This window comes from Macaca fascicularis, chromosome 1 (assembly GCF_037993035.2).
Source record: "Macaca fascicularis isolate 582-1 chromosome 1, T2T-MFA8v1.1".
NCBI lineage: Eukaryota > Metazoa > Chordata > Mammalia > Primates > Cercopithecidae > Macaca > Macaca fascicularis.
This window is the reverse complement of record NC_088375.1, coordinates 33,667,073-33,683,173: the sequence shown is the minus strand read 5'-3', so window position 1 is coordinate 33,683,173 and position 16,101 is coordinate 33,667,073. Positions and strand designations below refer to the sequence as shown.

Below are 16,101 nucleotides of genomic sequence, written 5' to 3'. Positions count from 1 at the left end.
CTGTCTTATATTTATAGGTTACTGTTTTTCATTTTTCTCTTTAAAATATGTCTATGAGGTGGGGGCTTATCCAGGATTTTCCTGTTCTTCAGTTAGAAAACATAAAGTGCCTAGGTAGTTTATATAGCATGGTGGTTCTTGTGGACTCTGGAACTTGACTGCTTGGGTTTGAATAATAACATTGCTATTTCCCAGTGTTGTTATCTTGAGCCAAATATATAATCTCTCAGTGCTCGAGTTTTCTCACTTGAGAAATGAGAATGATAATAGTATTATCTACATTAGAGCTGTGAAGTTTATTTAGGTTAGTGCATAGTAAACCCTCAGTAATTGGTACTGTTGATATTGTTATTGCCATCTAGTGACTGCAGATGAATCAAGAGTTAAAGTAGTAGTACAGCACCAGAGTCAAGAGGGACCCAGCCGTGTCAGTGCTTTCTAATATTCTCTTTTTTTTTTTTTGAAACGGAGTCTTGCTCTGTTGCCCAGGCTGGAGTGCAGTGGCGTGATCTCTGCTCACTGCAGGCTCCACCTCCTGGGTTCATGCCATTCTCCTGCCTCAGCCTCCCGAGTAGCTGGGACTACAGGCACCCGCTACCACGCCCGGCTAATTCTTTGTATTTTTAGTAGAGACGGGGTTTCACCATGTTAGTGAGGGTGGTCTCGATCTCCTGACCTTGTGATCTGCCCACCTCAGCCTCCCAAAGTGCTGAGATTATGGGCGTGAGCCGCTGCACCCGGCTATATTCTTTTCTCTGTGTGTGTGTGTGTGTGTGTGTGTGTGTATGAATGTATGAATGTATGATATATATTAAGCAGAATTAATGGGTTTTATTATTCAAATTTTTCTGTTGCAGTCTGTATTATACCTTTTTCTTAGTGAATTAAATTAAGAACTGCTAGAAAATACGTTTCATATTCTGTAATCATTAATAAGATACTATTTTAATTCTTAGTTATATCTGCAATAAACTGATGAGTATTTTTTAACATATATGAAATGTAGAATTATATCACTGTATACACTGAGATATCAGTATTCATTTTTTTGGCTTGCAGTCACAAAATTCTGAATCATAAATCCATAAAAATGTATAGCTGGAAATGTTCTGTTCTATAGGCCTCTAAATATGCAGCTACATGATTTTATTAATGTTACACAAACGCTAGGGGATTGAGTTTCATTAGTAGGAAGAACAGAGATTTTTAATGCATTGCATTACCTCACTTTCAGTCCTATTAGTCTCTGGATGGAGTAAACTGAAAATAGCATGCAGTCTTGTCATACCAGTGTGTGACTCTATAGGAAAGGCAAGCAATGGTTACATTTTATCTAAATAAACTCATGAGAAGAACATTTGAATTCTTTATATGGTTAAGTTTTTTAAAGGCTCTTTTATAATTCAGTTTTGCTATAGGAACTGTTAACACAATTAAGGGTTTTTTTTTTTTTTTAAATGTGCTGTATTTTTTGGTACTCTCTAACTTTATTTTTTCATTGATACATAGTATTTTGTACATGTCTGTGGGGATACTTGTGATATTTTTTACATGCATAGAATGTGTAATGATCAAGTCAGAGTATTTGGGAGTTATCCCATCACCTTGAGCATTTATCATTTCTTCTGGCTATTTTGGTTTTGGTTTTGGGTGTTTTTGTTTTTGTTTTTGTTTTAGACGGGGCCTCTCTCTTGCCCAGGCTGGAATGCAGCGATGCGATCACAGCTCATTGTAGCCTTGACCATTTGAGATGAAGTGATCTTCCCACCTCACCCTCCTGAGTAGCTGGAACCCCAGGCATGCACCACCACACACAGTTAATTATATGTAGAAAACGGGGTCTCACTATGTTTTCCGGGCTGGTCTTGAACTCCTGGGCTCCAGTGACCCTCCCACCTTGGCCTCCCAAAGTCCTAGGATTATAAGCATGAGCCACTGTGCCTGGCCTCTTCTAGCTATTTTGAAATATACAATATATTGTTGCTAACTATAGTCACCTTAGTCTGCTGTCAAACCTTAGAACTTATTTCTTTCATGTAATTTTGTGTTTGTACCCATTAACTATGTCTTTAAAAAAAAGAAGACTTCTGTGTAGGCAGATTCATATGATTTATTTTTGAAAATGTGAAGTTTTATGTTACTAATCTTGTTAATAAAAGAAACTAAAATTTATTGAATATTTGCTGTATTTTGGCATCATACTGTGAACTTTACATGCATTATCTTATTTAAATCTCAAACTTCTCTGATATGTCTTCATCATTTAGTAGATGGAGAAGCTAGAACTCAAGTAAGATTAACCTCTTGCCCAGAGTCAGGCTATTCACTTCTATGGGTAAAATCCAAACTGTGTACTTCTAAGAATACGTCCCATGCTTTAACCTTTGAGGTTCTTTCAGTACTAAGTAATTAATCATTTTGTATATTTGCATATAGAACCATTCTAATTAGTAATCTCAATTTCTTAAATTTTGTAGGATAGAAAGAATATAATTTTTTTGTTGTTGTTGTTGTTTGTTTTTTGAGACACAGTCTCACCCTGTCACCCAGGCTGGAGTGCAGTGGTGTGATCTCAGCTCACTGCAATCTCCATCTCCCAAGTTCAAGTGATTCTACTGCCTCAGCCTCCCAAGTAGCTGGGATTACAGGAGCGTGCCACCACACCCAGCTAATTTTTTTATTTTTAATAGAGATAGGGTTTCACCATGTTGGTCAGGCTGGTCTTGAACACCTGACCCCAGGTGATCCGCCCACCTTGGCCACCCACAGTGCTGAGATAACAGGCATGAGTGACCGTGCCTGGACTAAGCATGTTTATAGTAGAAATAGAGAAAAAGAATTTACAAAAAGTAAATCGTAATGTATACAGTTGGTGTATATGTCATGTGATTTTCAGTTGTTGATAGTTTTTTATGTAGGGCTTATTTAAAGATGGGAGGGAGATAGGAATGATGAAATGGTAAGATAGAAATGCCAAGATAGAGGAAGTAAAAGATAGTCTACGCTTCTGGATGTTTTTTTAGGGTTAGATAGAATGTATAGAGGATATAATCACATAAAAAGAACCAGTGGAGAAAGCATATTATGTTTGATCAGAGCAGAAGAAGCTAGTATATTGGTTTTGGGTTACAAAGGCAAGATTATTGTTATTTTACCATTTATTTTATTCTTTTGATAGTTCTGTTTTTCACATGAGGTTTGATTATAATATTTTGAAGCTGGGAGGGACTCGAGATAATATATAAATAGCTAGCCTTCATCACCTCGTTTTTATAGATGAGGAATCTTGAGTGATTGATTATAAGGTAACTGTCCAAGAACACATAGCTTTTTAATGGCATAACAGGGTCTGTTAACCATAGACTTTGATTGCATGCTTGTGCTCTTTTCCCAATAGTGTAAATTTTCTTTTCCGTAGAGTTCCCCAAACCTGATTAACCTATCTGAAAATGAAATATAAACAAGTAAATTTATATAGACACCTGCCTTGTGATTATCCCCTGTTGATATTATTTCTTGGTTTATGTGTTTGAGGTGGTGAATTGAAGTGGTAAATTGCTTAAACATTTGCTGATATGTCGTGGGTTGTCTATTTGATCTTTAATGATTGGCAGTAAATGTTTTCTTTGCTTAGAAATTAGAAATACTGGGCTTATGTATGATATACTTTAGATTTAGTTTTTCAGTTGTTAAAATTATGTAAATACTGAAATCACATTTTTCTCTCTTCATTTTGCAGTAGTATTATTGATTCCACAGAATACAGCCAACCTCCAGGTTTCAGTGGCAGTTCTCAGGTAAACAATATCTTTGTTTTAATGATACCACAAGTATAATTGTCTGAGTTATAAAGTCATAGATTAGTTTACTAAAGTGTCCTGTCGCAAAGACAACCATTTTGAATGCAGTGGTGTTGATTAGCACTTGAATAGCTCTTATGCACAGTGGCAGAATCAAATATTAATATTTGCTTTTTCAATGATAATAACTTAAATTTATTTTCTTCACCAAATTGTGATGGAACAAATCTAAAGGGTTTTGCTTTGTTTTTGTTTTTTTGAGACACACTGTCACGCAGGTTGGAATGCTGTAGCCTTGACCTCCTAGGCTCAAGCAATCCTCCTACCTCAGCCTCTCAAGTAACTGGGTCTATGGGAGTGCACCACCATGCCCAGCTAATTTTTGTACTTATTGTAGAGATGGGATTTCACCATGTTGTCCAGACTGGTCTCAAACTCCTGGACTCAAGCGATCTGTCTGCCTCACCCTCCCAGAGTGGTAGGATTGCAGGTGTAAGCCACTATCCCTGGCATTTTTTTAAAACTTAATTTCAGAACCTGAGAGGAAGGAAATACTTTAGGAAAAAAAAAATGCATAATAAGGACATAGTTTATCTTAGAGATATGAAAATTATAAATCTGTCATTGAATTATGCTTCACTATGTTGAAACTTACACCTTTTCCATGGAATAAAGACTATAGTCTTGAGTAAAATAGGTATCAGCTTTACCTCTTTTAATTAGTTGTATGATTATTTTGAACTTTACTCTCTTCATCTTTGACTTGGAGATACTGATATCTGTCAAGCTTATTTTTGAGGCCTAATATGCTTTTTTTAACTTTTTATTTTTATATTTTATTTTATATTTTTGAGACAGAGTCTCGCTCTGAATCCGGGCTGGAGTGCAGTGGCACCATCTCGGCTCACTGCAACCTCCACCTCCCGGGTTCAGGTGATTTTCCTGCCTCAGCCTCCCGAGTAGCTGGGACTACAGGCATGTGCCACCACACCCAGCTGATTTTTTGTAGTTTTAGTAGAGACGGGGTTTCACCATGTTGGCCAGGATGGTCTCCATCTCTTGACCTTGTGATCCTCCCTTCTTGACTTCTCCAAGTGCTGGGATTATAGGCGTGAGCCAGTGCGCAAAGGCATTTTTAATTTTTATTTTTGAGATGGAGTCCTGCTCTGTCACCCAGACTGGAGTGCAGTGGTATGATCTTGGCTCACTGCAACCTCTGCCTTCCGGGTTCAAGCAATTCTCCAGCTTCAGCCTCCCGAGTGGCTGGGACTACAGGCGTGCACCACTGCGTCCGGCTAATTTTTGTATTTTTAGTAGAGACGGGGGTTTCACCATGTTGGCCAGGTGGGTCTCAAACTCCTGATCTCAGGTGATCTGCCCACCTCGGCCTCCCAGAGTGCTGGGATTACAGTAATGAGCCCTGCTCCCGGCTGTGTTTTTAAACTTTTTATATTGAAATAAGTTTTGACTTAGAGAAAAATTACAAAAATACTACAAAGAATTCCTTTATAGTTTGTATCCAGATTGTCTAAACACTTAACATTTTATCACCTTTGTTTTATCATTCTCATTCAGCCTTTCTTTTACATATATATACATATAATTTCTTTTCTGGATTGTTTGAGTAAGGTACACACATATGTTTCTTTACCCTTAAATACTTCAGCATGTATTTCCTTAGGAACAAGGATATTGTCTTATGTAATCACAATATAACTTTAAAATTCAGGCAGTTAATATCGATACAATATTATTTCTAAATTCTAGATTTTCAGATTTTAAGAATTACCCTAATATTGCCTGGGCAACATGGTGAGACCCTGCCTCTACAAAAAATAAAAAAAATTAGTTGGGCATGGTGGCATGTGCTTGTGGTTTCAGCTACTCAGGAGGCTAAGGTGGGAGGATACCTTGAACCCAGGAGGCCGTGGTTACAGTGAGCTGAGATCATGCCAGTATACTCCAGCCTGGGTGACAGAGTCAGACCCTGTCTCCCCGCCACCCCATCCCACCCCCCAAAAAAAAGAATTACCCTAATATCCTTTATAGTAAAACAAAAAACAGTGAGGTATTTTTAATGAACATTTATTTGTATATTCACTTTATTTTAAAAAATATTATACCTATTTTTATCTAAGTGAACAGTAAATCCTTTTGGATTATATCACTTCTGTTTTACTTGTCTCCAAACTTGGACGACTACCTTGTTACTTTTATGATTAGTTTATGTGACTACTCTGTACATCATCCCGTATTATGTTCATGTACAATACATACATTTGGCCTATTCTTTTTTATAGTGAGTTTGCAGATTAGTTTGTGTCTGTTTCTGAACAGCCATGAAAATACCAGATTCAATTATTTTTATATGACATAATGGAATACATTAGGATAAAATTTAAAGCCTTAAATTGAAATATACTCTAGGAACTTGAGAGAGAATAGCAGTCCCTGTATCTGGAAACTGGCTTAGCATTTATAACTAGCCATTTACGTTCTCCTTCTGAACATAATTTCATAGAACATCAACATCAGACAAGGCTACTCTCTTGGAATATTATTCAGCCATAAAAAAGAATGAAATCTTGTCATTTGCAGCAACATGGATGGAACTGAAGATCATTAAATTAAGTGAAATGAGCCAGGAACCAAAAGACAATCAAACATATTGTCAGTCTTAAATGGGAGCAAAAAAAGTGGATCTCATGGAGGCAGAGCGTGGAATGGAGATAGTAGGCAGAGAAGGGAAAGGTATGGGGGTGGGGATGGAGAGAAGTTGCTTAGTGGGTACAAAAATATAGTAAGTTTGGGTGAATGAGTTCTAGTATTTGATAATACAGTAGGGAAGTTATAGTTAATACTTTATTGTATATTTCAGAATAGCTAGAAGAGAAGAATTGCAGTGTTTCCAACACAAGAAATGATAAATGTTTGAGAATATAGAAATCCCAGTTACCCTAATTGATTATTACATTGTATTTGTCTATCGAAATAATACATGTACCCCCCACAGATATGCACAACCATGATATAGCAACTTTTCTAAAAAGAAATTGAATCTGGAGGAAAAAGAAAAACAATCAGAATCTTTTTTTTGAAATATTTTGGAGTAGCACTTACTTTTATGTGGTGAAGGAGACTTTTGGTTTGAGATAGTACTCCGAGACAGTGTGTTAATATCGTCTCATCCCCTCCCGCAAGAAATGCTATTGCTATATTGCTCTCCTCACACCCAAAACTTAGAAGAATTTATAGATGATTAAAAGAGAAAATACGGAGTAAGAGCTGCCTAATCTGTGAGTCACTATATGCATGGTAAATGCATGCTTAAGGATTAAATGACAAGTCTCCTAGGAGAATTCTTAGCATCTGTTAGAGGACTGGGTAGTTTTTGAGGAGGAAACCATACTAGTGTTGAGATGGAGCTGACATGATACATTGCACTGAAGGCCTTACCCTTCATTTCTAGCTGTGCTCCAAATAATAGCTAGACCTAAAATAAATTGACACAAGAACAATTGAAATAGTGGATAGTCGAGTATAAGCCTGGCAAATCCAAACTAAAGAATACTGTAAAACTAAAAAAAACTCCAAAAGTATGAATAAAATAGGACAGTGTTTCCACGTAAATAAAAGGTATATTTTCCAAAAGTAGTAAAACTTTGTATCACGAAGGATTGGAATTTATGTAAAGCAAAATCTGTTAGAAATTAAATAATTAGGGGCTGGGCGTGGCGGCTCACGCCTGTAATCCCAGCACTTTGGGAGGCCAGGGCAGGCGGATCGTGAGGTCAAGAGATCGAAACCATCCAGGCCAAAATGGTGAAACCCTGTCTCTACTAAAAATACAAAAAAATTAGCTGGGCATGGTGGTGCACGCCTGTAGTCCCAGCTACTTGGGAGGCTGAGGCAGCTAAATTCCTTCAACCCGGGAGGTAGTGGTTGTAGTGAGCCAAGATTGCACCATTGCACTCCAGCCTGGCGACAGAGCAAGACTCCGTCTGAAAAAAAATTAATAATAATTAGGTAGCATGTATTTTGCAGTTACTTTTCATAGACAGTGTTTGAACTATTCATATGTATTAACTAACTTTCAGAACTACTCTGTGAGATAAATACTACTATTATTATTATTTTTATTTTTTGAGGCGAGGTCTCGCTCTGTTGCCCAGGCTGGAGCGCAGTGGCTCCATCTTGGCTTACTGCAACCTCCGCCTCCCAGGTTCAGGTGATTCTCCTGCCTCAGCCTCCTGAGTAGCTGGGACTACAGACACACACCACCACACCCAGCTAATTTTTGTATTTTTAATAGAGACGAGGTTTCACCATGTTGGCCAGGATAGTCTCGATCTCTTGATCTCATGATCTGCCTGCCTCAGCCTCCCAAAGTGCTGGGATTGCAGATGTGAGCCTCTGTACCCTGCTGATAAATACTATTATTATTTTTTATTGAAAAGGAAACTGGTACACAGAGAAGTTATGGAGGTTGACTCAGTTAATATAGCTAGTAAGAGGAGGGAGCTGAGATTTAAACCCAGACGTTGTGGCTTCAGAGTCTTTGCTTTTAAATACTCAATTTACTCAAGCAGCAGGTTTTGGAGGTTTTGTTGTTGTTGTCAGTTTTTTGTTTTTTGTTTTTTGTCTTAAACGTACCTGATATTTACGAGGCTCTGAGGACAAAAGAACAAACAGAGACAAACAGAGACAGTCTAGAAAAGAGTAAATGAAGACTCCTCTGAAGTACCTGTGTGTTCGAAAATCAGTGCATTCAAAAAATACTGCTAGTGGAAGTATTATTTATCAAAAATTTCTGGAATGTGGTCAGAATTGTACTAAACATTCGTAGTCTTGAATGCTTTCATTTTTAGATAAGAATGAAAATAAATGAGCTTTTTATTTACCCAAGAGGCTACATTATCACTAGATGATAAATATAGAAAGACCAAAAAAAAGCCCATATACAACGTAAGTTGAAATTAGCTATTATGATACTGAGTACATTAAAATAAGACAGTGTTGATGCATACTAATCAAAACCACATTCTTAATGAAATGTAATTTTAAAGATTATAAAATATTAAAAATAGTTCAGATCAATTTTAGAACAATTTGTATAGACCAGTAATCATAATTACCAATTTAGTTAGATTCCAATTTAAAATAAATCCCAGTAGTTTTTTTTAAGGGTGTGTAGCATATGGCCAATTAACATTAAAGTTCATTAGTAGAATGAATTATTCAGAGGTTAATGATGAATTTACCTCATCAACTATTAAAATGTACTCTAAGACTGCTGTAACAAAAGAAGCAGAATAAAAATTTAAAATCTACCTAAAAGTAATAATTTAGTCTGTGATAAAGGTGGTCATGTAGATCAGTGGTGAAAGGAGAGATTAAATGCATGGTTTTGGGACAAATGGGAAACTCTCTGAAGGAAATTTAGCTTGTTTTCACTTACTGAAAGAGTTCAGATCAGCTAAACAACAGTTTTAACAACAGTAAAACTATAGAAATTAAGAAAGAAATCTACCCTACATATAAGAAAGCACCACAAACAAAATTTAAACCCAAATTGGGAAAGGTGTCATAATTAGGGCAAGTAAATGGCTTAATTGCTTCAAAATATTAAAAGCTTTGATTTTTTTTTTTTTTTTTTTTTTTTGGAGACAGAGTCTCACTCTGTTGCCAGGCTGGAGTGCAGTGGTGTGATCTCAGCTCACTGCAGCCTTCACCTCCCAGGTTTAAGCAATTCTCCAGCCTCAGCCTCCCGAGTAGCTGAGACTACAGGTGCGCACCACCACACCCAGCTAATTTTTGTATTTTTAGTAGAGACAGGATTTCACCATGTTGAACAGGATGGTCTCGATCTCTTGTCTTCATGATCTGCCTGCCTTGGCCTCTCAAAGTGCTAGGATTACAGGCGTGAGCCACCGTGCCTGGCCAATTTTATCTTTTTAATAAAAGCTCCAAATAGGGTAAGAAGATGGTGCAGGATGTCAATATTTTTAAAAGACAAAAATTCACACATTCAGCTTACATGAAATAATACTCAATTTTGCAAATAAATAAAAGCAAAATATAGAATAATACAAGGTACCAAAGAAATCATCTGATAGTTATGGGTAAAATCAAAGGGATGTTCCAAAATGGGAAATACTCTTACTTGCAGTGAGTGTATGTGCTCGAGCATGTGCCTGTTGGGGAAGGGTAGGTGGAGGAAGGGAGAGTGGTAATTGAGTTGACAGTCTTCCAGGAAGATAATTTGGCAGTATATACATATGATCAATGCTAAAATAGTTTGATTTGCAAATTATACACAAAGAAATTTATTTTAAGGAGTGATTCTAAGTACTATGTAAAGATTATATACCGGTATTAATCATATGTGTGTGAAAATTCTGGAAAAATAAACATACCCAGCCATAGTAGTTGCAGAAATAGTGCTCAACTATAGGATGGATTACTTTACTGCTCTTAAAAATACTATTTAGTAGTTGAAATTGAATGGAAAAAAACGCTAACAATATAATGTAAGTGAAGCCAGAAATGTATGAACTTTATAGAGTTATATTTCTGAACTTTTGTAATTGCCTATTGATTTTGCTTCAGAGTTGTTATAAAACCATAGAACAATTAGCAAAATTATAAAATTAATATTGATATATCCGAGAAAACTTTAAATTTTTAATTTTAAATTCTTTACAATTTAAATTTCAGCAATGTATTCACTAATGTCCTTTATAGAAAAAAAAATTCTAGTCCAGGACCATTCTGAATGACTTGTTGCATTTGTTTGTCATGTCTCTTTAATCTCCTCTAAATTGGTACAGTTTTTCAGTTTATGACATCAACATTTTTGAAGAGTAAAAGTTATTTTATAGGATGTTCCTCAGTTTGAATTTGTCTTGTGTTTTCTTATGCCTAAGATTCAGATTATCTATTTTCATCAGGAATACTATAGTAGTCCTATTTTGTCATCCTTAGTTTGTCATATCTGGAGGCATATGATATCTATTTGTCTCAGTGCTGGTGATGTTAACTTTGATCACTTGATTAAGATGGTGGCTGCCAGATTTCACTGCTGTAAAGTTACCATATTCTTCCCTTTGAGCCTCTATTATTATATCTTACTTATAATAATAATCATTGATATGTTAGTTGTCCAAATGATGATTTTCTGAGTTTTTATATCTTCCACATTTATTAGTTAGTCCTTCTGTTTGTTTATATCATTGTGGAATCCTGGGTCATTAATATATATATACTGTTATTAATTTTGAAACTCAAGTCATCTTATATTTGGCTAGTTGGAGCTCCTTCAGACTGACTTCTGTATCCTTTTGACATATTTCTGTCATTCTTTATAAGTACTTTCTTAGACAATAATGTTCCAGCTTCATTCCATACTGGCATTGCCCCAGTCCTGGAATCAGTCTTGTATCCAAGAAACCTCTTTTCTTTTAGTGGAGAAATATATTTTAAAACCAAAAATCTTAAGTACGCTCATTGTTCTTGGACTATCATTGCTTGCAAGCTTTCTCAGTGGACAGAGCTAGGAAATATATGTATTTGTATGTATTAATATATATTGTTATATATTTACAACCATAATATATAAGCATTAATTGCATATTAATCACTGTGTTTGATTACTGAAGGACTCCCAGGAATCAAACAGTTTATATTTCTGGAACAGTGTGATTACAGGCAATGGATATACAGAACAGCCTAGCAGCAATAGTGTATTTATTGAAAGGGATCCAGAGAATTCAATCACAATATTCTTTGTCCTTCCACTGCTAGGTTGCACAGGAATTGCTTTGTTACCAGATTTAGAATCACTACTGGCTTGGGTTTGAAGCACCTGAGTACCAGGAGATCCAAAGTCTGCTTTTGGTTGGAGTCTCTGATGTTGAGCTAGTCATGTAACCACTCAGTGGATTCACCTTGCCTACTGCCTAGACAGAGTCAATTTATCAAGACAGGAATTGTGATAAAGTGTAATTCACGCAGAGCCAGCTGTGCTGGTACTCTAATCAGTCTCCCCGAGCATTTGGGGATAAGAATTTTTAAAGACAACTTAGTGGATTGGGGGAAGCCAGTGAGCCAGAAATGCCTGATTGGTTAGATAGGAGATGATATCATAGGGAATTGAAGTTGTCCTCTTGCACTGGGCCAGTTCTGGGTGGGGGGTACAAGATCAGATGGGCCAGTTAATCAATCTGGGTAGTGCCAGCTGATCCATCAAGTGCAGGGTCTGCAAAGTATCTCAAGCACTGATCTTAAGAGCAATTTAGGGAAGGTCAGAATCTTGTAGCCTCCAGCTGCGTAACTTCTAAACCATGATTTCTAATCTTGTGGCCAGTGTTAGTTGTCTAGTCGCCAGCAAGAAGGAGGTTTGTTTTTGGGAAAGTGCTGTTATGGTCTTTGTTTTAAACTGTAACCTGTAAATTGGCTAGGTGCAATGCTTACACCTGTAATCCCAGCACTTTGGGAGGTCAAGGTGGATGGATTACCTGAAGTCAGGAGTTCAAGACCAGCCTGGCCAACATGGAGAAACCTCATCTCTACAAAAAATACAAAAATTAGCAGGATGTGGTGATGTGTGCCTGCAATCTCAGCCACTCAGGATGCTGAGGCAGGAGAATCACTTGAACCCATAAGGCAGAGGCTGCAGTGAGCTGAGCTCGTGCCACTGCAGTCCAGCCTGGACAGCAGAGCAAGACTCTGTCTCAAAACAAAACAAAACAAAAGACAACAAACCAATAAACTAAGTTCCTCCCAAAGTTAGTTAAGCCTGTGCCCAGTAATGAACAAGGACAACTTGGAGGAAGCAAGATGGAGTCAGTTAGGTTAAATCTCTTTCACTGTCTTAGTCATGATTTTGCAAAGGTGGTTTCAGTCACTTAGATGTGTTCTTTTGGTTATGTAACCAGCTTTAACAGACACTACTGAAACCAGGTACAAATCATGCAAATCGTGAATTCAATTATTATTACTAAACAATGCTGACCAACTGATGCGTTCTGCTCCAAAACAACTCACTGACTCATGATTACGGAAAATTATTTATCTTTAGTTAATGTATTCTCTAGTGTAGGCAAGGGTCAGTAGTTCTGGAGATAACTAGGTGGTCAGTCCGTACAAGCTGAGGTCAATCCATGCTATTCTAGCATATCTAGGGTTCATTTTAGCATTTGTCCTTTCTATATTTATAATTTCCTCTTCTGATGGAAACCTAACTTTCATGATCAAAATACATTTACTTATTTGCATAGTCTTAAAATATATATACAAAAGGTAGCATGAAAATTGCTGAGAAAACAAATCTAACTAGAGATATTTCTTTGAAATTCTGTTTGTCTTTAGCCTAAGAATATATACTGAAAATATAGTATATTCAAAGGTTATTTAGATTTGTTTAATTTTCTTCATTTTAGTTGTGACATTTCTTTAAAATAGTTTCATTTACTTCTATTTGTATTTTACCCCACTTTCCATCCTTATTATATATATCCTTTTTGAATATGTAAAATATTAACCTGATTCTAAAAATCAGAGCTGTATAAAAAGTTACAATCAATAACTGCTACCCTTTCAGCCCTTCTACCAATTTCCCTACCTCCATCTTTTCCACTCCATTTCTACTTTACCCTCTATAGTTCACCAGTTTTATTAGTCAGATTTGCAGATACATATGCACATTTTCTTATTTTTGCTGTCTTTCACAAAGGGTAGCTTTCTAGTAATCTTTTTCTGTACTTTGCTTTGTTTAACAATTTATGAGGAAAGTAATTCTTTTTTTTTTTTTTTTTTTTTTTTGCCGTCAATAAGAAATTTACTTGTTTTAAAAAAATCCAAATGCTGGCATTGTCCAGAAAAATTTAACAGGTTTATTTATAATTATTATAAAGTTGAACCGCTGAAACTTGTTCACTGAAACATTTTAACTTGCATTAATGCTTTACGCCTCTGCATTTATATTAAAAATTCACACACAAATGAAAATGGAAAAACTGCCAATACCTGATTTCTGTCCCCTATTTTTCCACTCGCAATCATATACTTAGGTACCTTTTGACCCCATGGAAAAAAAATATCTAACGTTCAGAACTACCAATAACAGGAAGAAGAGAATTTTTTTTTTTTTTTTTTTTTTTGAGAATGAAATGTTTCCCATCATAGTGGATTCTTAAGCACGTTCTCCACGTATGCGGCGTGCTAGCTGGATGTCTTTTGGCATAATTGTTACACGTTTGGCATGGATAGCACACAGGTTGGTGTCTTCAAAAAGGCCAACCAGATAGGCCTCACTTGCCTCCTGCAAAGCACCAATAGCTGCGCTCTGGAAGCGCAGATCTGTTTTAAAGTCCTGAGCAATTTATCGCACCAGACGCTGGAAGGGAAGTTTGCGAATCAGAAGTTCAGTGGACTTCTGATAACGTCTAATTTCACAGAGTGCCACAGTACCAGGCTTGTAACGATGAGGTTTCTTCACCCCTCCAGTAGAGGGCGCACTCTTGCGAGTGGCTTTTGTAGCCAGTTGCTTCCTGGGTGCTTTACCACTGGTCGATTTGCGGGCAGTCTGCTTTGTACGAGCCATGGTACAGAGACCTCCTTACTTACCCCCCTTCTCCTTCGGCTGTAGCTCGGCGAGCGAGAGGCGGCGCTGGCGTTAGAGAGCGACGGCCAAGGAAAGTAATTCTATAGAAGTTCATAGAAGTCCTCCTCATTCTTTTTTACAGCTGCATGAAACTTCTTCATGTGGTTGTATCATAATTTATTTAATCACTTTGTTATATAGTAACAAGTAGGTAGTTTCCATTATTTTGAAATTACAGCCAGTACAGCAGTGACTAAGTTGTGCCTGTGTATTTTCATATTATTGGAGGTATACCTTCAGTGTAAATACCTAGAAGTGGGATTGCTGGGTCAAAGGTATGGATGGATAGTACCAAATAAACCACCCCCCAAAAGCAGTTTGTGTCTTCACCAACAACTTGTAAATATGTCTGTTTTCCCCACAGCATCTCTAATATAATGACTTTTCATAGTTTTTATTTTTTGCCAGTATAGTAGGTGAGAAATGTATCTTAAAATAGTTTTGTGTTTCTTTAATTATGACTGAGATTGACTGTGTTTTCATATGTTTACTGGTATACTAATATACTTATTAGTGAGTAGCATACTCATATCTTTAGCTGACAGACCGTTTTCTTCTATTAGGTGCTTGACTTTTTTGGTTCAATTTATAAGACTTTGTTATATTAGGAATACTAGTCTGTTACCTATGACCTGTGTTGCCTATAGTTTCTTCCTATTTTGTGTTTGTTTTTTTTTTTAACCATTCAAAAGTTTTTAGTTAAAATTATCAATTTTTAAAAATTACATCTAGATCTTTGAATCATAATTAAAAGCTTCTCCCTACAACCAGGATGTAGAGAAACCCATTCTTTCTTAAAATACTTGTCTCATCTTTATTTTTTTACATTTAAATTCTCAATCTGTTAGGAGTTTATTCTAGTGTATGTTTTGAAATGTGGATTTAATGTCATCCATCCAAATGGCTAGCCATGTGCCCCAGCCCTGTTTTAAAAAGTTCATCTATCTGCTGGTCTTTTTCCGGGAAGTCTGTATTGTTACCACTTCTTTATTGTAGAGGCTTTATGATATGTTTTAATGTCTAATATTTCTTTTCTTCCCCTTTCTTAGCTTGTCTTTTTCATTGTTTTGCAGAATATTTCTTCCTGTTTGTTTTTTCATAGGAACTTTAGTATCAGTTTATCTAGCTTCATAAAAAAGCTTCTTGGTATTTTTTATTGGAACTGCCTTTATCTTATCAATTATCTCAGGAAGAATTGACAGCTTTATGATACTGATTTTAACTCTAGGCTTTGCTTATATTTTTCATAAGTTTATTTCTAAGCATTTTTTTAAAGCTGAAATTTTGTTTTTAAAAGTAAATTTTAAAATTAAACTTTTAATTTTGAGATTTTAATAATTATAGAGTTACATGCAATTATAAGAAATCTGAAATGTAAAAATCCAGAATTTGAAATGTTCCAAGATTTGAAACTTTTTGAACTGCGATATGATGCTTAAAAGAAATGCTAATTGGGGCATTTTGGACTTTGGATTTTCAGATTGGGGGTGCTTAGTTGGTAAACACAATGCAAATATTCCAAGGTAGGGAGGAAGAGAATGGTTTGCAGAGCTTCCATGCCCTCTCTGGGCATGCATGCTCTCCTGATCCTCCTAGACCTCAATGTGTTCACCAACCTGGAAACTCATTCAATTTTAT

The 16,101-nt window shown here is 36.3% G+C and overlaps 1 protein-coding gene and 1 pseudogene across 50 annotated transcripts in view; one reads left to right on the top strand and one right to left on the bottom strand.

Annotated features, from left to right (window-relative positions):
• COP1 (COP1 E3 ubiquitin ligase) overlaps nucleotides 1–16,101 on the top strand; it is a 256,894-nt gene that overhangs the window by 88,284 nt on the left and 152,509 nt on the right. For 49 of the 50 annotated variants that reach the window (XR_012426194.1, XM_074019442.1, XM_074020276.1 and 46 more), the window contains one exon: nucleotides 3,740–3,797. The exons of the other annotated variant lie outside the window; for it this stretch is intronic. Coding sequence is in view for 48 of the 49 variants with exons in the window: in XM_074019442.1 (XP_073875543.1) it covers nucleotides 3,740–3,797 (58 nt within the window). In the remaining variant the exon portion in view is untranslated. The remainder of the gene's footprint in view (nucleotides 1–3,739; nucleotides 3,798–16,101) is intronic. 50 annotated transcript variants of the gene reach the window in all.
• On the bottom strand, nucleotides 13,844–14,491 carry LOC102134736 (histone H3.3A-like; annotated as a pseudogene).